This window comes from Mustela lutreola, chromosome 8, assembly GCF_030435805.1.
Source record: "Mustela lutreola isolate mMusLut2 chromosome 8, mMusLut2.pri, whole genome shotgun sequence".
Classification (NCBI taxonomy): Eukaryota; Metazoa; Chordata; class Mammalia; order Carnivora; family Mustelidae; genus Mustela; species Mustela lutreola.
The window spans coordinates 146982732-147004288 of NC_081297.1; the positions used below are offsets into that span (position 1 = coordinate 146982732).

The window sequence follows — 21557 nt, forward strand, 5'->3', positions numbered from 1 at the left end:
TGTGCTGTCCCCTCCACAGTCAGGACTGGCACAGGTCAGAGCCCTTGCTGGGTGCCCAGGGAGGGGTGGGGGTGGGCACGGGCACGGACCCCTCCTGCTCAGCCAGGAACCCTGTTAGCGCTGGGAACGAGCATCTGAAGCTAGGCGGACTGAAACCCGGGTGTGAGTGGGACACGTTTGCCGAGGAGCCGATGCAGCGGACACGGGACTGGAAATGGCGTCATCACCCCTCGGGGCCTGGCCGGGGGGCACAGTCGGCTTCCAAGTTGCCTACCTCCTGTGCCTTTCACTTGGACGTAGAGAGGAAGCCATGGGCCCTGCTCCGGAGGCGGCTACAACAAAGCCGGGTGGGCCCCCCTTCATCTCTTGGCAAGGACACTGGGGCTCCATCTGGTCACCCTCAGATAGACAGGACAGGGGACTAGAGCCTCAGCAGTCAGGTAGGGTGGAGGAAGGAGCCTGGGTGGCCCCGGGAACCTGGTGGCGCCCAGCTCCCCTGCCCTTCCTCATTCACATGGCTGTCCCTTCGCAGGGACTGCTGGCTGGGAAGCCAGTGGGACACACCAGGCCTGGACACCAGGGGGAGGGGCCCAAGGAGGTGGCCGCCCTGCTCAGGGTCCAGGTCGGCCTTCTGGCGTCACCTGGCAGAGGCCTGTCCCCCTCTGTGTGTCCTCAGGCCGTGTCCACATTGAGGAAGGCACCAGAAAAGGCAGGACTCTGCTTCCAGGTCCTCCCAGGGGCCTTACCCTCTCCAGGGTTCCCAGAGGTATATCAGCCAACCTGACCAGAAGCTGGGCGTGTGGTGGGCCCGACCCCTTCAGCCTCTGCTGGGGCTTTCTGTAAGGGTGGGTGGGCAACCCTGAGAAAAGTGATGCTGGGCCAGAGGCCCACACGCGGTGTCTCCTTCAGCCCACCACCCCACATGGGCTCTGGCCCAAACCAGGGTGACCACAGGCAGGCACCCCCAGGAGCCCTACGGTGAGCCCTCCCTCTCCCAGTTTGGCTATGCCCCACCCCCCTCCTGGGCCACAGACTCCAGGGACGCTCTGGAGCCTCACCAGGGCTCTGGCACCTTCTCTTTGCTCCAGACCCACCTTGGGCCCAGTGAAGAGACTCTGGGACTCGGCCCTGCCCTACTGTCCTCCCGCACAGGGGAGGGGGACCGGCTCTGCGAAGGACAGCCCAGCGGGGAGAGGCCACAGGTCTCACCCGGAAGTGCCCTTGGAGGCCGCCTGTGGTTTCCTCGGGACCATCTGCCAGTGCCCACTCCGGGCCTGCCTACCTCTGGTCGGGAGGCCACAGACCGGGGTGGCTGGGGAGAAAGAGAAGTCACATGCGGGCCTCTTGCTCCCCGCCCTTCCTCTCCCTGAGTGGCTTACAGCAAGTTTTTTTGTTTTTTGTTTTTTTTCGTGGCCCAACTTGGACTTGGGACAGAAGGGGAACCTCGGCCCCCGGCCGGGGAGGAACAGAGGGAGCAGGGCCCGTCCAGCTCCGGCAGCGAGGGAGGCCGTTTCCGAGCCAGCGACCGGGGTCGGAGGCCCACGGGCCAGGTTCGCGGGCTCTGCCAGGTGTCGTGCTCTTGGGACGCTGGGCAGTTCTTGGCTCCCCAGACCCTCGTCATTTCCTTCCGTAGCCTCGGGTGTGACAGGCCCCCGGTGTGGTGGTTAGAAGGGAGAGACTGAGAAAACCAGAGCGGATGGTTAAGCTGTGGTGGGAGCTGCTGGGGACACACCCTTCCTCGGAGACAAGCTAAAGATGCCCCAGTAAGTGTCACCCGCGGGGCACCCCACTGCCGGGCACCGTCTCCTTTGGGCGCTGGAGTTCAGAATCCATGGTGTGCGTGGGAAAGCCGAGGCACAGGTGGCCAGTGTTCACGGTGGGCAGGGAGGGGACGGCGGGTCTCAGGGTGGCCCCTGGGCTGGGCCGGAGGCTGCTGAGACTTGGGTGTTGGCGGGAATCAAAGGGAGGTGATCAGCTGATGCGCGGAGCCGGGGGTCAAGGACAGGGGCAAAACAGTCAAGCAGATAGACCACCCTCCCCTGAAAGACCACTGAGGTCGATTTCTTTCTGCAACACAGCCGTGAGGGAGGAGGGCCCGACCTGGAGGGGCCAGGGGAGCGGGTGGAGGGCAGGCCTACAGGGAAGGGGCAGCAAGGACCCGAGGCAGGAGGGGCTGACGCGTGGGACTCTCTGAGGGTCAGAGAGCCGGCCTCACCATCCAGAGCCACAGAGTGCAGGGTCACCTCTGGGCTGGGGTCCCTCTGGCAGTCTGCCTGGTAGAGGAGGAAGGCGGGGGCGGGGCTGCTAGGAGCAGGGGTGTGTGAAGAGCGGGAGGGGCCGCCCAGGGCTCGTCCTGCCCCTCCCACCTCAGGGCCTCTGTACCTGGTCCCCGCTGCACCTTGGAGCACCTCGGAGCGGCTGGGCCCCTGGGCCCCAGGGCGGTGACCAGGACTGTCCTGTGCCTCCTGCCCCCCGGCAACCCCCACAGGGCTGGGAGTCGGCCTGCAGCTGCTCGGATCCAGGGTGACAGCTGCTGGAGGACCGGGGATTCCAGGGTGACAGCTGCTGGAGGACCAGCGCTGCTCATGCCCCTGGGAGGGGGTGGGGGTGTGCACCGTCCTGCCCCGGCCGGCCTCAGACCCGGCTGCATGGGGACAGGGGGCAGCTGCTGGATGAGGAGCTCTGTGCCCTCCCGCAGGAGACATGGCCTCTGTGATCCTCTGTCTCGCCGTCTGTGAAGTGGGGGGCCAGTCTGCGTTCCTGGGAAGGGTGGCGCTAATGCCAGTAGCCAAGGGCATTGGGAGCCTGGTGGCTGCTGCCTGGTCTGCGATGGAAATGGCAGCGCGCGCCCGGCTGTTCCCTCCACGCTGAGAGTCTCAGCAGTGGGACTGTGAGCTTCAGAGCCGTGCCTAGGGCCTGGGTGGAGGGCAGAGGAGCCACCCAGACCTGGTTCTTGCCCTCGGAAGTGTGTGGCCAAGGGAGGGCGGGGTGCTGATAGGAAAGTGAATCAGCAAAGTGCCAGGATAGGAGGCTCCCCGGGGAAAGGAAGGGGTCAGGAGGGCTTCTTGGAGGAAGTGGCGTCTGAGCTGAGTCTTCAGTATGAACAGCTGCTTACCTTGTAGACAGGGAGGAGAAGGGCTTTCCAGACGGAAGGGGCAGTGGGTGCAGAAACCCAGAGGTGTAGTGGCCTCTGGCTGATCTAGCACTCTCGCAGTCTGGAGTGTAAGACGCCCCGGAATGCAGGGAGAGGCCGTTCCTGACAAGCCTCGAATGCCATGTCCAGGCCTTGGGCTGTATCTGCAGGCGTCAGATTCCTCACAAGACCCTGGTCAGAGAAGTGACTGGAGGCAGCAGGGAGGCAGGGCAGCTGGTAGGATCAGGTCCAGGCATGCAAGGAGGGGCCCTGGCGAGAGGGGAGGGGAGGGCCGCAGCGGAGCTCCAGGAGCTAGAAATGGATCTGACCTCAGGGTCAGTGGGTTTCAGAGGGTGAGGGAGAGTCAAGAATGAATTTTCCCCAAATGCTTACAAGTTTCTCCAACAGCGAGGCTCTGTGCTCTTGGGGTCTACAGACAGTGATGGAAACAAGTTAATCAGATCACAGAAACACGGTTATACAGTGCCGGTCCGGAAAAGCTGGCAACAGTGTGTGATCTAAAGAGAATAGATAATGGAAGTGGGTGAGGACCAGCCAGCAGAATTGGCGTGTGCAAAGGCCCTGTGGCTGGAGGCCACTTCCCAGTGGGGCACAGAGCATGAGCGTTCAGTGCTCAGGGACACCAGGAGTCGGGAAGGGCCGGCTCAGGGGCACCTGGAAGCCCATGGTGAGTGTCGGGATCGGATACGTTGCAGGGTGGGACAGGTGATCAAAGGGTACCCTTGGGAATAGAAGATTCCAGAACATAGGAAGGGAAGCAGAGTGTGTGCAGGCCACAGAAGACATCCTGGAGAGGTAACTTGGAGGTGACTCAGGACCGGGGCTCTGGGGAGGCTGGGGCTAGGGATGTAGATCTTGGGGTCGAGGTGGGGACTGAGGTTCTGGTATGGACAGGGTCCTGTGAGGACAGCCGACCCCTGCTCTCCTGGGCTTGCCTTGCAAGAGAAAAGATGGGCACCTGCTTCTGTCCCTTGAGCCAAGTAGGGGAGGAGAGGGCAGGTGGGGAGGGGCGGCGGGGCCTCAGTGACTCTTTCTCCTGCCCGCAGCATCCACAACGGGGTCATCGCCGTCTTCCAGCGCAAGGGGCTGCCTGACCAGGAGCTCTTCAGCCTCAACGAAGGCGTCCGGTGAGTGGCCGCCTGTCTGTCCTGTCCGGGGCCTGTGAGTGGGGCGGGAGGCTGTAGCCAGGCCCTGCCTCCCCAGCCACGCCTAAAATACTGCCCTTACAGCCGCAGTGGGCAGCGACCCCGGGGCCACCGTGTGCAACTTGACCCAGGTTCTGGTCGTGTGGCTCTTGGGCCTGGTGGACCTTCACCCCCACTGGTCCCGAGGACTTTGTCTTCAGGGGAAGCAGGGTGGGACTTGGACAGGGGCTCGAGATCACGCCCACATTCCCCGCTGGTGTTGAGCATCATGAAGGATATTATTCTGTTAAAGAGGAAGGACCCACCTGCCTAATGACGGGAGTGTCGTTCCCGGAAAGGCAGTCACAGCCCGGCCGAATGCCCCTCATTTCCTGTGGACGGCCAAGCAGTGAGCACTGGTGAGGGAGTCCAGGAGGGACCAGCCCCTCCAAGCTGCTGCTGTGAGCCGGGCACCGTCCGTCACTCAGGGAGTCAGCAAGGCCAGCCCCGGTCGTCCTGCTTTGCGGTGAAGGAGGCTGAAGATCAGAGAGATGGAGATGTCTGCCCGGGGCCGCACAGCTGCCTCAAGGAGGCATTTCCTCTCTTTGTGCTATTCCCTTCTTACTCCGGACTCTGCTACCCAGTCCCTGTGTCAGCTGGGGACAGGGGGCGGCCCAGCTCCTCGTCGGCTCACAATGGGAATGAAGGATGATGGGGACCGGGATCGTGTTCATACAGGGCAGCCCCACCCGGTGTGGCAGGGCCGCAAAGGGCCTTACAGACAGGTAAACTGAGGAGCGGGGTGGGTAAGGGGCGGCGTTGCCTCTCCCAGGCCCCCTTCCATGCAACCCGTCTCAGGGGTCCTGCTTTCCTCAGGCTCCTCGACTGCCCATTTTACCGGGGAGGGAACTGAGGCCAAGGTCACTTGTTGCGTGTGCCCACAGGGCTGGTCAGTGGAGCTGGGGCTCGGGTCCCTGACCCCAGGGCCTGTGGGTCCTTTGGGACGTTCCCCTGCCCAGCCCCCACCCAGCTTTCTCCATCCCAAGGCCACGTTAAAGCAAGTGGCAGGAGTTACGCGTGGTTCCCGTGAGTGGTCGTTGGCCTCGATCCCACGAGAAAGCCTGGTGACTGGAGCCGTTGATGGCGCTGTCACCCAGACGTTCCCCTCGGTTCTTGGGGCCACGTGGTGAGATGGGGGTAGGTGGGGGTGTTCCTCGGTGGGCCCCGGCGAGGCTAAGGCCAAGGAGGTGAACAGGCAGAGGACCCTGACATGGGCCATCACCCTTTCTTCCCTCCGTTGTCATGTACACGCATAGGTGGGCACAGCGACACGTAATTCACTCTTCAGATGTACAGTTCCGTGGTTCCTCACAGATTCAGAGTTGTGAGTCCTCACCGCTGTTTGATTCTGGAACATTCTCACCCACCCCACCCCCCCATAAAAGCCTGTCCCCATTAACAGTCACTGCCCAGCCCCTGACAAAGGCCAGTCGAGCGTCTGTGTGTGTAGATTTGCCTCTTCTAGACGTTTCACATACGCGTGATCACCTGGTGTGTGCACGGCCTGGGTCGGCTGCATCCGTGTCGCCTCACGCCTTCAAGCTCGTCGCGTCGGAGCCCGTGCCTGCACCTCATTCCTTCTCGTGGCCAAATACTGTTCCACGCTAGGGAAACCACGTTCCCTGCACCCGTTCGCCTGCGGATAGCTGCCCCCTCGGCCGTGACACGCACACGGCTGTGAGCGCGCAGGGCTTCCTGTGACCCGCGGACACGTGGCTTCGTTTCTCCTGGGGCCACCCCCAGGGTGGGGTAGGGGCTGCCCCGCTGCTCTGCATGGCTTTGCTTCCCACCCCGGAGCCCGCGGCCTTTGCCCCCACCTTCTTCCCTGCATGTGCGACTTGACTTTCGGGAATTTGTATTCTAATGGCACTTGCAGGCGTGAGGAGCCCTTTCATGGCTGAGGTTTGCACTTCCCTGATGACTGAGGACGGGAATATCTTTTCACGGGCTTGTTGGCCATCTGCAGACCATCTTTGGGCAATGTCTCCTTGGCCCATTTATAAATGGGATGACTTATCTCTTTCTTGTTGAGTCGCGGGAGTTCTTTATATATTCAGGGTCTGGACCTTCAGCAGGCTCTGACTGGCACAGCTGCTCTCGCTCCGTGGGTTGTCTTCGCACGTTCCTGGGGCTGTTCTCCGAACCATGAAGGTTCGATTTTGGTGACATCCAGGGTGTGGTCCAGCCTCTCTCTTGACCCGTTCCTTTGACCATCTTCTCCAAAGGCCCCAAACCAGGCACACTTCGTATAATAGTTTCCCCAGACTAAGTCACTCTGGGTCACAGAGGACACCCCTCCAGGCACACCATGCCCCCAGCATTCGATGGCACAACTCCTGGCCTGCCCAGGGCCAGGAGAATTGCGTGGGGGCTCGTGGGCAAGAGCTCAGCCACCTGCTCTGTCCTGAGAGGCCCATTCTGTTGCCTTCTGGGCTCTGGCATGCAGATCCACTGGCCCTGTGACTCCCAGAAGCCACCAGACCCATCTGGCCAGGGTGGCCCTGGCCTCGGCCTCTGCCCCCCACCCCGGCCCCTTTCTGTGGCTGTCCCTCTCCCCTCTGATGACACCCGGGCTGTTCCCCCGGCAGTGCCTTCCCCAGGTGGTGTCCTGGGGTGATTAGGCTGCCTGGGCATTCGCCTGCGGATACGGGAGCCGCCTAACCTGCAGGCCCCCCAGCGTCTCAGTGTCCACATCTGTAGAATGAGCGTGACTCCCCTCCAGCAGCCGGGAGAGCCAGTGGATGCGGCACACACAGATGCTTGCCCAGCCATGCCCCTCACCCCTGCTCAGGGGCTCACATAGTGAGTTAAGAGGAAATATAGGGAGGTGTGTGTGGAGCTGCAGGCAGCCGGCAGTGGGGCAGAGGGTCTGCTCGGCCCTGAAGGAGACGTTCATTCATTCGTTCATTTGTTCATTCGTTCATTCATGTTCGTACTCACTGTCACTAATCACAGGCCAGGGAGAGAGAGAGGAGGGCTTTACTGAGCACCTGCTGCATACACCAAGGGTGAGCTGTGGTCTCACTTGACAGCCCGGACCCTCCTCCCCGCCTCCTGGCATGTCTCTGGTCCCAGAGGAGGGTGCCGGAACTCAGGTAGGGGCAGGGACTTGCCCAGAGTCACACGATGGACCGGCGGCATCGGGCTGGCTCTCTGGCCCCCGACGGGCGGAGGGGACTCACCCAGGCTCAGCCTTGATCCCTCCTTGCCCTTTGCTCTGTGGCCATGAGTGGCCCCTTGGGTCACACATGTGGTGACCTGAGATAGACATTGAGCCTGCCCATGGGGGTCACACAGCTGAGGTCATGTGAGGTGAGGTCACATCCGGTCCTTGGAAGCCCAGACGACTGGGACAAGGTGGAGGGACCGTGGCAGGGGCTGACCACAGGGGCCACTGGCTTCACACCCCCTTGCTGTCCGAGGTGGAGTTCAGCCTGGTGAATGTGGCCACTGTTAACGTCACAGTGACGCAGGGATGGCGTCGGGCTGTGACATGGGGTTGGTCCTGTGCTAAGAGGAGCTGCCAGCCAGGGGTGTAGGACAGGGTGCCAGGGGCGCGGGACAGGGTCCTAGGGCTGCCCCCAGACAGCCGCAGTTGCTCTGACCCTCAGGGTCCCCATCTGCCCCATCCAGGGACACCAGGACCATGGTCAGGCTGGCATGAGCTTTGGGCTGTGACCGGCCTGGTCCAGCTGTGTCTCTCTTCAGCCCCCACACCATCATCTCTGCGCCTATTTCCTGCCCGAAGCCCCAGGTTCCAGGGATGCCGGCTGCTCGGCTGCTGGGTGCTAGTCACCGACACAAGCCACCTGCCCTCTGTCCCTCTGCTTCATTTACCCTCAGGCCCGTACCCCCACCACCCCCACTGGGGACAGCCAGTCCTTGGGGGGTGGTCTGCTTTCAGCTCCGCCAGGAGGGTGGAGTATAGTCACCCGAAAAGGCCTTTGAGGACCAGCGCACCCTCTTAGTGGGGATGAGGGACGGTGAGTTTGGTGCCCCCTCAAGTGTACGTGCATGCTTACACACGCGTGTGTGTGCACACACACAGCTCCAGGGCGACAGAGACGAGAGGGGAGGTCAGGTGTTGGGCCAAGTGTTGACAACGCCCGAATGTTTCAGGCCGTGCTTGGTCTGGACTGGGACGCCCGCCATTCCCAGCCCCCAGAGGTGTGCAGTGCAGAGAGCTGTCAACCTGAGTGCGAAGGAGGCGGCTCAGACCCTAACTCGGTGTGTCCTGTGTGGCCTTGGACAAGTCACTGGACCTCCCTGAGCCTCCCTTGTCTCGCTTTTAGAAGGGAACCGTACTGGGCACCTGCTGCTGGGTTGGTGAGGACAATACAGGAGAGCTGCCCTGGGGAGAGAGGCGGAAGGCGGGTAGCTGTGCTGGTGGCTTGGGCTGGGCGGTGGGGGATGGAGCTGAGGGTCAGAGGCCCAGAACTGCTCCCCGCCCCCGAGAACGTGACAGATGCCAGTGGCCCTCACTTGCTCTGGGGAACCTTCCGCTTCCTCTCGTGTGCAGTGTTGGCGGGAGCCTGCAGAGCCCCAGTGAACACCACGGAGGCCTGAGGCCCACCCAGCCCTCCCTCCCCGCCTGCCCCCTGCACTGGGACGGGGTGGGGGGCGCATGCCCACACTTCCCCCTGGGCTGAGCGGGTCGGCCTCCTGCTGCCCCCGGCGACCCCCCATCAGCGCTGCCTGGGCCCTGCCGCCCCTCACTGTCCTGTCCCCTCCCGCCCACAGGCAACTCCTGAAGACAGAGCTGGGGTCGTTCTTCACCGAGTACCTGCAGGTGGGTGGTCTGCGCTCTCGAGCGGGCCGGGGTTGCTTTCCGAGCAGGCCAGAAAGGACCGGGGTCGCCTCCTCTCCGTGGTCCACAGTGTGCTAGGTTCCAAGGACTGCCGCACCACTGTGGCTCAGTTTCCCTGTCCAGCTGGGGCGGGTCGTCGGGCAGGTTCATGACAACGGTGCGGGTGAAGTCTACGCACCGGGCGTGCCCTGGCACGTGGCAGGACGCAGGGCTGGTTCCCTTCCGGGCCGTTCACCTCCCGGAACACAGGGTAGGCTTCCAGACGTCCCCGTCACTGCAGGGCCCCTGCGCCCCGAGCACGCAGTGACGCTGCTGGCCTGGCGTCGGCATCCTGAGGCCCCTGTGGCCGAGGCCCTGCCGTCATGCCGCCTCTGGCCAGGGAGCCTGCAGAGTTCACGCACACCCGGAACCGGCCGTCAGTGTCTTTCCAGCACGAGCCGAGGTTCAAGCTCTGCTTGGGGTGGGGGAGGTTGGGGGCAATGGGTGAGTCCCGGCCCCCTGGGCCTCAGCTGCCGGCTGATGGGGTGAAGGGGCAGGGGGAGGCCTTCTAGGGGCCTCCGCCTGCCCGAGGCCATCCGCCGGGGCAGTAACAGCTTACCTGTGTGTGCTTTCCAGAACCAGCTGCTGACGAAAGGCATGGTGATCCTGCGGGACAAGATCCGCTTCTATGAGGGTGAGTGTGGTAGCCCACAGCGGGGACCGAGTGCAGGGACTTGCCACCGTCCCTGCTGGGACACGTGGCCCTGCGTGCCTTGCCTGTGCCCCCAGGTGGCAGGGCGGCGAGGCCACAGTCTGACTTCAGGAGCGGACCTTACCGGGGAGAGAATCTGCCCTTCCTGCCACGGCCCCACAATTTGCTGGAGCCCGAGAGGGCTGCGAAATCAGGGAAAAGCCTGCCCCCGGGGCCTCTGGTGCCAGTGAACCCCGTTCCCGCAGCCTGGGAGATCCCCTGACAGGATCTTAGAGGACCGGGCAGCTAGCATAGGGCCGAGGTTGCCCTGATGTTCCCGAAGGAGGAGGTGGGAGGCGGGGACTGTCACCGGGCCGGGAGCCGCTGTCCCGTCAGAGATTGGGGCCTGAGCTTGGGGCTGGACCTTCTAGATGAGTTTTCTCTTTCCATGCTCATACCCAGCCACGAGACCTTTGGGTCCCTGTGCCTGTTTCCTAGCTGGGGACAGTATGTCTGCAGCCGCACTGAGTAGAGAGCGGGGTGCCCAGGCCAGTCTGACCCCAGCGCACATGCCCTTGGCCCTTCTGGAGGCCCCTGATCTCCAGCGCACCTCTGCCGGGCCCGGGCCTCAGCAGGTAGGGCAGGGTCCCGGCGGGCTCCGCCTCCCTCCCCCCAGCACCCTCCAGCTCCCATGTCCCTAGGTCAGGGGGCAGCAACCAAAGTGGTGTGTCCTCGTAGGAGTGAATTGGCAGAGAGAACAATCACATTATGAGAGGACCCAGCTCAAACCACAGTGCCTTTGCTGAGGCCTGTTTTGTGCCAGACCCGGGGCTGAGTTCAGGCTCCAGGAACATTCGCTGAGCACCTTCTATGCACCAGGCACTCGGCACTTGCCTACTCTCCGCGAGACCGTCCTGCGTTTTTTTCCAGCTACTAACTCACTGGCTTTCCCAGCAGTCCTGCTTGGGAGATACCACTGCAGCCACTGCACATACAGGGAAACTGAGGCACCCAGGCCATGCGGCTCTGTGCGGCAACCTGGTTCCACTGCCACTTTGGTTCCTTCTTCAGTCCTTACTCTGATCCTAGAAAGAAGGAGTATAATCCCATTTCCCAGAGGAGGACACTGAGGCCAGTGGCCTAGTGTGCATTGGGTGAGCTCAGAGCCGCGTGTCCCCCGCTCTCTCTGCACGTCCTGCTTCTTTCAGGGGCAATGCTGAGGCGGGAGCGTGGGAAGGACTGCCAGGACCACAGTCCAGCGGAGGGAGAGACAGACCGCCGGGGTCCAGGCTGGCTTCCTGGAGGAGGCAGCAACTGAGTCAGCAGTCGAGGCGCTAAGGATCTGGCACCTGGTGGAGGTCCCTCCCACGCCCCCTCCTTACTCGGCACATTCCAGCAGTCCCTCTGCCTCCCACCGGCTCCGGCCCAGGGGAGCTGGGAGCTTCAGAGAAGAGAAGCCTTGTGCAGCTTAGTCAGGCCCTGCCTGCAGCGGCCGTGTCACCAGGCCACCCTCTGGGGTGTGCCCACCCCATCGAGCCGCCCCAGGCCGCAGGGACCGGCACAGAGCCCCAGTCTAGGGGCCATGGGTCCTGGCCTCCATTTCCCACCCAGCCACAGACCTCAGCCTTGGTCTCCCCCTCTTAGCTCCGTGGGGCTGGATGGACTCCACCCATGTGCTCAGTACGGGTCAGGCCGCAGCTAGCTTCTGGGGGCCTGGAGATGGGGGAGACAGCTCTGTCCACCAGGGATTAACAGTCCAGTCGGGTACATGGACGCGGACCAGACGGTGACAACTCCGTGTGATGCATGGCGGTGAAGGAAAGCCGTGGGGAAGGAAGGGTTCACTCCGTCTTAGCAGGGAGGGCTCCATGGAAGCAGTGGCCCTTGAGTCAGGCCTCAGAATGTAGTCTGTCGGGAAGCCGTTCTGCCCCCCTCGGTCTATACCAGGGGACAGTCGCTGACGCCACTCCCCGACGGGTGGCCTTTGGAGCCTGCCCTGTCCACCTTCTGCCCTGTTTGGCTCCCAAAGAAGCTCTTTACTTGAGATCGCTCCCTGTGGCCAGCCATGTCCTCACCTGTGCCTCTGCTGGGGGCCGGGGGTGGCCTCGCCCACCCGCCTCCAGCCTTGCGGACATCAACTCCCAAGCACAGCAATTCCTGGAAACGAGAGGCCAGGAGGGACAGCCTTGCCATGGAGCCTCTCTCCCGGACCACGCCTAAGGCTGTGGTTCCGTGGTCTCCCAGCCAGGCTTACAGGAGTGGGGTCGGGCTGCCGCCCAGGATGGCTCCTCAGCGGCCAGACACCCGATGACTCCAGGGAGGAACCCAGGGCCTCCTGCAGGCTCCAGGCCCTGAGCTCGGCCCTCTCTTGGCCGGCAGGTATCCCAGCCCATTACTGGCCATCTGGCCTGACTCCCCAGTGGCCTTCACACACTGGCTGGCGGGCCTGACTCCATTGGGCCGACCTCCTGGCCAGCTGGCCTCCTCGGAGCCCCTGCTGTGGCCTTTTCCATGGCCCTGTGGTCATCGCGGGGCTGAGACCTGAGCCAAGATTAGCCTGGTACGCTCCAGTCTCCCGGGCCCTCAGCGCTCGGACGGAACATAGGAGGGCAGAGGACCCACATACCGGAGGAGAAGCCCGGTTCTGCCGAACTTCAGCACAGACAAGGCGGTCCACACGGGTGCACCGGTGGCCACAGCCATGGCCACCACTGAGTGAGCATTTGCTGCACAGCAGCCTCCGCCCAGTGCACGCGAGGACGTTCACAACCATCTTATGGAGTGTCACATGGAGGCCTGGTTGCCGGACTCCCTAGGGTCCCAAGAGCAGAGCAGGGCTCCAGCTCCGGGCAGCCTGACGCTGTCACCCCCGACAGCCCCCCCACCCAGCCTTTGTCGCCAGCCCTAGACCACAGGCCCCAGCAGAGAACTTGGCCCGTGGGCGAGCCTGTGCTTCCTGGCCTCTTGGTCGCCTGAAGCTCTGACGGGCCCTCGAGGCTGTGTTTTACAACATCTGCTTTCCACAGCATTTCCGCCCCGTGGGCTGGAGAGCGGCCTGCGGACGCCGGCCTGGCCCGGGCCCAGAGCCACCCCACGGCCGGCCCAGAAAACTGAGCCGTCTTTCTTCTCACCGGGGATGGCGGGGACCTAAAGGGACCTTTGTGTAGACAGAGGCCTGCGGGCGGCAGCAGCCACCCATCCTGGGTTCCACAGAGCTAGGTGTGGGCCCCTGGGGAGGGCTGGGAGCTGGCCGCCGGGCGGAGAGCCCCAGGGCCCACAGATCGGCCATGCACAGAGGCCACCCTCGCTGCCCACGGGGCTGGACGGGCTTCCCGGGGCCGCCCCCACCAGGCTTCCCTCCCAGAGCCCCCGCACCTACACAGAGTTGGGGCCTCTACGGGCAGTGAAAGTGTGGGGTTCGGAGTCCAAAGGAAGTACGGAGAAGAGGGGAAGGCCTTTGTTCGGCTCGCTGGTTCCCATGGAGACCTCGAGGCGTCCCACACGAGCGGTGTGGTCTGGGAGGCCAGCCAGCATGTGGCACTTCACCCTTCTCACCCAGAGACCCCAGCACACCCCGTTTTTCTCCAGCCGTCCACTGGAGGTCCCACCGAGCCGCAGGGGCCTTGGCGGCGTGCTTAGCCCAGACCCGGCAGGCCAAGCTTTCTGTTCGTTCCAGGCAGGGGGGCTGAGCACTCAGAGCTTTGCATGTCCTGCAGCAGTCAGCAGTCCGGTCCCAGCTCGGGGACACCTCATCTGTCATTATCCCTCAGAGACCGCCCTCCCTGAGGAAGGCAGGCTCCTTCCTGGGGCTGGCAGAAACACCCAGAGCCTGACCGAATGCCTGCTTTCCACACATCTACTTGTGTGGTTCCCACACTGAGGATGTCCATCAACCCAGCAAATCCAGCCTCCTAAATCAGCTTAGCACCTCCTCCAGGAAGCCCTCCCTGCCGGCTCCTCTCCACTTTCTCTGGTTCCCTTCCCGACCTGGGATGCACTGTTCTTGGATGTGATCTCCCCGGTTCCTCTGACCCCAGCTCAGGCAGCCCGGGCTGGCAGGGACCAGGGGCCTGGAGGAGAAGGACCTGAACCTCTCAGAGGCTCCGTCTCTTGGTCTGCCCACTGAGGTCGCCCCTTCAATGGGCAGATGATTGCGCTCCTAGTTGCCATTCAGAGTCTTGCTTCCCTGTCCTGTGATGGGTCTGGGGATCTGGGAGGCTCTGGTGGGTCCCCAGTGCCCAGTATAGGTGCTCTGCAAACATCTGCATGGGTGGACAGATTGCCCGCCTGCTGGGGGAACACCGTGGGAATTGGGAGGAGACAGGGCTATGTGTGGCAGCTACCAGCGCGGGCAGGGGGCGTTCCTGTGCAGGACTGGGGTGGGATGAAGGAATGGGAACCGGCCAGGACTTACCAGCTCTTTCTCTGCCCTGGGCCTTGGTTCTGCTCATTTCATCCCCACAGCCCTGGGAGGTTGGCCCTTTCACTGTCCTGTTTTATTAATGGGAGAAACTGAGGCACGGGGTAACTACGTCGTGGACCCCCGGCCACAGAGTTGCTAAGGGCTGTGTGCTGTCAACCTGGGGGGCAGGGAGGGCGCCTCCAGGGCCCAGAGCCTGGCCCTCAGCTCCCATGCGGATGGGAGAGAGGACTCCAGCCTGGGAGGGCTGAGCAGTGACAGCTCCCTGTGCCCACAGGACAGAAACTGCTGGACTCGCTGGCAGAGACATGGGACTTCTTCTTCAGTGACGTGCTGCCCACACTGCAGGCCATCTTCTACCCAGTACAGGTGAATGGCCCCTGCAGCCGTGGGATGCCCGGGGGCCCAGGCGACCACCCATCCCAGCCTTCCAGCATGCTGTCCCCAGCCCGGGGATGGCCACGTCCCTGGACCCCTCACCTGCTTTCCCTCCTACAATTTGGAACGAAGGACGGTGTCCCCCCCCCCCCACACACACACACACAGGCCCTATAAAGTTCTGGGCAGCACATAGTAGGCCCTTCCCAGCATACAGTAGGGGCTTGGTATGTGACAGTGACCCTTTCCTTGCCTGGGCAAGTTGGCTGGGGCCTCTCTTCGGGACAGGGCCATCCAGGGAGGAGGGTGGAGTAGAAGGGGGCCCAGGGATATGTAGGGTCGTGTCGTAGCCCTGGGATCTGGCCCCGGATCGGCAGACAGGGAAGCAGCAGTTTCTGACGATGGCAGCGGGGTGGGGCACGGCTTTCTGTGTCCGCAGGGCAAGGAACCATCCGTGCGCCAGCTCGCCCTGCTGCACTTCCGGAACGCCATCACCCTGAGCGTGAAGCTGGAGGATGCGCTGGCCCGCACCCATGCCCGGGTGCCCCCCGCCATTGTGCAGATGCTGCTGGTGCTGCAGGTGCGTGGCCCCACAAGGAGGCCACTGGGCATGAGGCCGGGCCTTCCAGACGCAGAGCCTGAGGCAAGGGTCTGGGTCCACAGGACTCGTCAATGGGGAGAGACTGTTGGGAGAAACCTGTAAGGAGATAGGGAAGCAGGAGGATCTCAGAAGGTGTTGGGGGGAGATGGGAGTTCAAGAGAAGGCAGACATCAGCCTCATCCCATGGGGAGCCCAGGAGTGTGGATGGACCCAGAGGTGTCCCCAGTGGGCAGGGACTATGCTATCACACCCTGTACCAGCCAGCTGTTGGGGCTGTTGGCTGCCTCCCCACAACGGTTCCAGACATTCCTGGTGCCAGTGTCTTTCACCCGCCAGAGCAGCTTTAGGAAGGGGGCGGCCACACACTGTTGGCAGCCTTGCTCCCAGCAGCTAGGGATCAGTGGCCTGCCCAAAACAGCAGAGGGTCTGATGGACCACAAACAGGGCCTTTTGCAAACTCCTGCATCCCAAGCGCAGGACCCTGTAGTTTGCCAGCTTGTCGCACTGTAAAAGGACAGAGGTAGGCACTGCCATCCACCCCATTTTACAGGTGGGAAATAGAGTCCTCGTTTGCCCAGAGCTAACGAGGCCTGGCCTCACCCACATCTGACGGCTCCGAAGTCCTGTTCCTTGTTCTTCATCCCCTCGTGCACATGGGTAACCTAAGTTAGTCTGCGAGGTTGGTCCTAGGGTCCAGGGCAGCCAGTGAAGATTGCAGAGCAAGGAAGGTGCTGACGAATGTGGAGGTCTGAGGGTCGAGGGACTGCACAGGGCAGGAGCTGGTGGTCGTTCTGGCAACCACATGTCCTGCTGTTGGGATTTGGAAGGATTTTAGGGGAACCTGGCTGGGTTGAAGCCGGGGCCCTCTAAGGACTTTGTGCCTCTCAGCCTCTTTCCTCGCCTGTGTGACGTCCTGCCTGCAGGACAGGTCCAAGGACAGCGGGGAGTAATCCGATGTAAAGCCTTTTGTGGTGCTTCTGGGAGCCTGCGGTGGCTGGACAGGGATTTGGAGCCAAGGAGGTCCCACCCCAGGCTGGTGGCTAGACTGGGGCGGTGCTGCCCCCTGGTGGCCTCTCTGCCTCATGCAGCTTCCTCCGCTTGGTCCCGTCACCCTAGGACTTGCCCTCCTGCCCCATCGCTGTTGCCCCACTCCCGACCTGGCCGGCACTTTGACTGAGCTTGTCCCCACTGTTTTCGAGTCCCAGATGGATCTGAAGTCACAGCTGCTGGTTAGCATGTGTCGAGGGCCTACCGTGTGCCCTGTACTTCCCCAGCAGAGTGACCGTTCTCCTGGGGAAGCCAGGGGAGCAGCTCAGCCTCTGAGTGCTCACAGGTAATGCAGCCCCGGGGCCGCCATTCTCAGTGTGCAGTGGGGAGCAGAGACAAACGTCCTGTACAAGGCTGGCGAGTGAAACAACGTGAAGTTCACGGAATGCCCGGATGCGCAGAAGCATCGTGCTGGTCCGTGCTGCTGTCCGTGGGGGCGGAGGCAGTTCCCAGGGGCTTGGGGTCTGTAGTGATGGCTCCTCTTCGTTCTGATGGTGGGAGTTCGTGTGCTCTCTAGTAGTCAGCCCGGCGGGGGCCTAGGGATGTTCCCGGTCTTTTTGAGGAGCCGGCTTTTGGTTGCCTTGATTTTCCCTGAGGATTTCCTGCTTCAGTCTTAGTGAGGTCTCTCTGATTATTTCTCTTGTGCTCTCTTTGGACTTTGTTCGCTCTTCTTTTTCTGGTTTGGGGTAGACACTTACTGACTTCAGGTTTTCCCTTTACTAATGTATCCGTTTGATGCTACAGTTTCCCTCCAAGCATTGCTTCCAGTGCGTCCCATCAGTGCAGATCTGTTTTCATTTTCATTTCATTCAAAACATTTTAAGATACTTGCTAAGATTTCCTCTTTGGGGGATGGCTGAGTAGCTCAGTCTGTGAAGCATCTGGCTTTGGCTCAGGTCATGATCTCAGGAGCCTGGGATCGAGCCCTGCATCGGGCTCCTTGCTCAGCGGGGAGCCTGCTTCTCCCTCTCCTTGCTGCTCCCCCGCTTGTGCTCTTTCTGGCAAATAAAATCTTAAAAAAAAAAAAAAAAAAAAAGAAAAGAAAAAGATCTCCTGTCAGATCCGTGGCTTACTTAGAAGTGAGTGAGTTGTTTGATCTCCGCATACCTGGGGCTCTCCCGGCTCTCTCCCCGCTCCTGACTCCCTGGCTTCATACCACTGTGCTCTGAGAGCCGGCGCTGTACTTACATCCTTTTAAATTTGCAAAGATGCGTTTTATAGCCCAGAATGTGGTCTGACTTGACAGGTGAACCGCAGGAGCTGTGGGACGTGTGTTTCTGCATCCGGGGAGGGGCGGGGGGCAGCGGTCTGACAGTGATTGGCGTGTTGAGTGCCGTGTCCTTCCTGAGTTCCTGCCTGCTGGTCTGTCTTCGCAAGCGGATGAACGGTCTGTTCCTCGGCTCTAGCAGCTCTGCCCCATGCGGTCTGCAGCTCTGTTGTCAGGTGCGGGCACACTGGGGGTCATTCCGTCCTCCCCGAGAGCTGCCCTCGGTACCGTTGCATAGTGACCTGCTTCACCCCTGATGACTTTCCTGTCATCAGGGGTCAACCCTGTCTGGAATTAACCTAGCTGTTCCCGACGTCTGCATGGCATGGCTCTCTCAACCCTTTGCTTTTGTTTATCTATCATTCATTCATTCATTCATTCATTGGAGGGAGGGACAGAATGAGAGAATCCTAAGCAGGCTCTATGCCCAGCACAGAGCCCCAGACAGGGATTGATCCAACAACCCTGAGATCATGACCTGAGTGAAAGCCAGGAGTCGGCCCCTTGACTGCCTGAGCCGCCTGCACGGCCCTCAACTCTTTGCTTATGGTCCGTGTGTGTCTTCCCGGCTGAAGTGGGTTTCTCATGCGTGGTATTGGGGCAGGGGGGCTCAGGCTGTCCCTAGCTGCTATTTTAAGATTCTAAAGGCATCTTGTGCCATGAGCCTCTGGCAGCCCCCCGAGCCGGGCTGTCTTCCCCGTTCCTTCAGCCGTCCTTTGTTCAGTGAGCGCTCACTGTGGGCCTACTGTGTGCCGGCCGTCTGCTGGGGTGCGGGGGGCCCAGAGCTTACCCTCCGCGTCAGCGGGACCAAGTCTGTCCTGCAGGCGGCTCTGCCTTCTTCCAGCTTTGGCTCTGATGGAACCGGAGGAGCTAGAGATCCCTTCAGGGCTCTGGACAAGGCCGGTCAAGGAGGAGGAGGTGGGCAGGGCCTGGCAAGGGCATCAGTGTAGCCCTGGGGGGCAAGCTTTTCCTGGCTGGGCGGGGCGGCAGGGAGCATGCTGTCTGTCTCGTGACCACCCGTCTCCCTCCCTCTCTCACAGGGAGTGCATGAGTCCCGGGGCGTGACCAAGGACTACTTGCGCCTAGAGACACTGATCCAGAAGGTGGTGTCGCCTTACCTGGGCACCTACGGCCTCTACTCCAGCGAGGGCCCGTTCACACATTCCTGCATCCTGGGTAGGGTTGGCCTGGGCCTGGGGCGGGGAGCGGGGTAACCTCTGGCCCTGTCCACCTCTGCCCAGGGTCCAGGCCTCCCAGTGAGGAGATGGCCACAGCCAGGTCCCGCTGGGGATTTGCTTTCCAGTCATGCAGCAGCTGTGTGCCAGGCCTGGACCCGCAGGGCCCGGGCTCCCTCCTACAAGAACTGAAGGGGACTTGTCGGGCTGACACCATACATGGTAATGAGATGACTCCCCTGAGAGCCCCACGGAGCTCTGTGTTCCCAGTGAGGGCCCATCTGTGTTCAATCCTGAAAGGCAAGAGCTGGCCAGCAGAGGACACAGCATGTGCAAAGGCCTGGAGCCCAAGAAACCGAGCTTGTTCGGGGGAATTGTAGGAGAGGGGTGAAGGGAGATGGGCCTCCTGGGGCTGTCTGGCCTGTCTGGAGGCCTGCCACGTTGCTCCTTTAACAGACAGTCCGTTGGTTCGTTCCCCTGTGTACACTGAGCACCTACTCTGTGCCTGCCCCTGTTCTTGGCCATGGGGAAGACGCAGAGGCCAGGCCCCACCCATATGGGTTCTCACAGTCACGGACGCAAGCCAATGAGTACACAGTCCCCTGACCAGTCTCCGGGGGGACCTATACACAGGTGATGCAAGGGCCGTGCTGGGAAAGGCAAGACTGGAAGTGACAGGTGAGCCGAGGGAGGAGGAGCCAAGCCTGGGGAGAGAGGCACAGGGGCCGCTGGGGAGCGCCCACCTGCCTGCTGACATAAAGCCCACCCCCAGGGTTAGGGTTAGGGTTAGGAGAACTGGACAGAACCTCTCTCCTGCCCCGGGCAGGTCCCTGAGCCACTCACTGTGCTCAGCCCTGCCACATGGTGGTCAGTCTTTGGAACTGCAGGGCCCTGAGTGGGAGCCTGAGATCTGGCCCCCCACCCAGTCCAGCCCCCCCCGTGGCCATCCTCTCCTGTACCCCAGAGTGCCCACCACAGTCCGAATAAAACCCCAGCCCCGAATTCATGTGAAAAGACCTTTTCTCATCCTCCCCACCCCCATCCTGGCACTTAACCACTACCTGACCTGTGGTGGGTTCCCTCCCTACCACACACTGGGACTCCAGGAAGTGCTACAGGTTGTTTAGCTTTCAACAGGTGGGGAAACTGAGGCATGTGTGCATTGGAACCCAGCCCTGCACCTCCACACACCCACGCCCCCTGCCTACCTCCAGGCTGAGGCTGGGACTGAGGAAGGAAGGAAGAAGCCGCGAGGGGACACACAGTTAGAGCCGACTCCCCTTCCTTGCAGGGGTGCGCGGGGGCTGGGCCAGGGATCTGCACCGTTCAGGTTTTTCCCCGTGGCTGCCCTTTCTTGCGGAGCTAAGCGCACAGTAGGTGCTGGCTAGACTCTGGCCCCAGGAAGGGCCTAGAATACGCGGGTGTCTAGGTTTGCCAAGTGACCACTTCCCACCCTGGCCCCCGCTCCCCCAACCCCGTGCCTGACACCTTTTCTGTCTGTCTGTCTGCAGAGAAGCACTTCCTGCGCCGCTCCCGCTCAGGGGATGTGCTGGCCAAGAACCCAGTGGTGCGCTCCAAGAGCTACAACACCCCGCTGCTGAACCCCGTGGCCGAGCACGAGGCCGAAGGAGCAGCCGCCGGCGGCCCCGGCATTCGCAGACACTCCGTCTCGGAGATGACGTCCTGCCCGGAGCCCCAGGGCTTCTCCGACACACCTGGCCAGGCCTCCCCTGGGGCCTTGAGATCCTCTGTCGGCCCCCAGTCGGGGCCCTGCCCCAGCAGACTGTACCCCCCTGCCCAGCCCCCCGAGCCTGGCCCAGGCATGGCCCACCCCTCCCCACCCTCCTCCAGTCCAGAGAACCTGGTGGACCAGATCTTGGAGTCCGTGGACTCGGACTCAGAAGGGATCTTCATTGACTTTGGCCGGGGCCGGGGCCCAGGCGCATCGGAGTTTGAGGGGGCTGGGGGTCGGCGGAGCATCGTGTGAGGGCCTCGCGTTTCTGCTGACCCCTGTGTGCCTGGGGGGTACGTGTGTGCAAGAATTTTTTCACTCTGTCCCGGCCAGTCAGCTGTGGGTCCCAGCCACTGTGCCGTTCCGGAATCTTTGTTGGAGAAAGCTTCACCCCCCAAGCCCCCGGCCCTGCTCCGTTCGGGGCACGTGTTGGCTGCTCCAGTGGCCTCACGTGGGTCACCAGGCGCACCGGTCCGCCCTGTGTGCACGGAGCAGACCTGGCCACCACCCCCAACCTGCCCCAGCCCGCCAGCGTCCACACCCACGGAGACAACACTGTGGCCCAGCCAGGCTTCCGGAATGATTCCCAGAGCAAGGGGGGTCGGTAGCAGACCCGCCTTCCCCCTTCCCACTCACCTGAGGCCACAGCATGTCCTGTGGGCTCCTGTCCCAGACGCTCACACAGGCTGTCCTCACTCGGGGCAGCCACGGGCAGGAAGAGGGTGGAATAAAGGTGTCTGCCCCGATCCCGAGCTCGTGTCTCTGACGCCAGGCCCCAGACGTCCTTTCTCCCTGGTGCTCACCCTCCGATGTCCCCTTGCCTCGGTGGGGCCTCCCTTCCCCGCTCCCAGGGAGGGCGAGCTCCTAGGGTCCAATTTCCTGGTCCTCTCCTGACCCGGGGCCCAGAGGCCCCAGAAGGAAGAGTTGGGAAGCCGGGAGCAGCCGGGACCGTGGTGGGGAAGGGACATGCTCAGAGGGTCAGCGATCAGCGTGGCCAGCAGTAGAGCAGCCTGGGGAGCAGGCCTAATGGAAGGGGGGCTGGGGAGTTCTGTGAGTCAGGTGGTCAGGGAGGGAAGGTTGATGCCTCGCCCAACGCCAAATCACAGGGGCCCCCATCCCCGG

The 21557-nt window shown here is 62.4% G+C and overlaps 1 protein-coding gene across 6 annotated transcripts in view; it reads left to right on the plus strand.

Annotated features, from left to right (window-relative positions):
• The window catches only part of PRR5 (proline rich 5), a 48570-nt gene extending 27389 nt beyond the window's left edge, over positions 1-21181 (plus strand). For 3 of the 6 annotated variants that reach the window (XM_059187239.1, XM_059187240.1, XM_059187238.1), the window contains 7 exons: positions 4201-4281; positions 9079-9127; positions 9761-9818; positions 14513-14604; positions 15053-15256; positions 18569-18704; positions 20215-21181. In XM_059187239.1, the coding sequence (XP_059043222.1) occupies positions 4201-4281; positions 9079-9127; positions 9761-9818; positions 14513-14604; positions 15053-15256; positions 18569-18704; positions 20215-20690 (1096 nt within the window). In that variant the 3' untranslated portion in view covers positions 20691-21181. Of the gene's footprint in view, positions 1-1633; positions 1764-4200; positions 4282-4922; positions 5064-9078; positions 9128-9760; positions 9819-14512; positions 14605-15052; positions 15257-18568; positions 18705-20214 lie in introns of those variants that run through there. The other 3 variants (XM_059187242.1, XM_059187243.1, XM_059187241.1) reach the window with 3 other exon arrangements.
• The last annotated feature ends 376 nt before the right edge of the window (positions 21182-21557 follow it).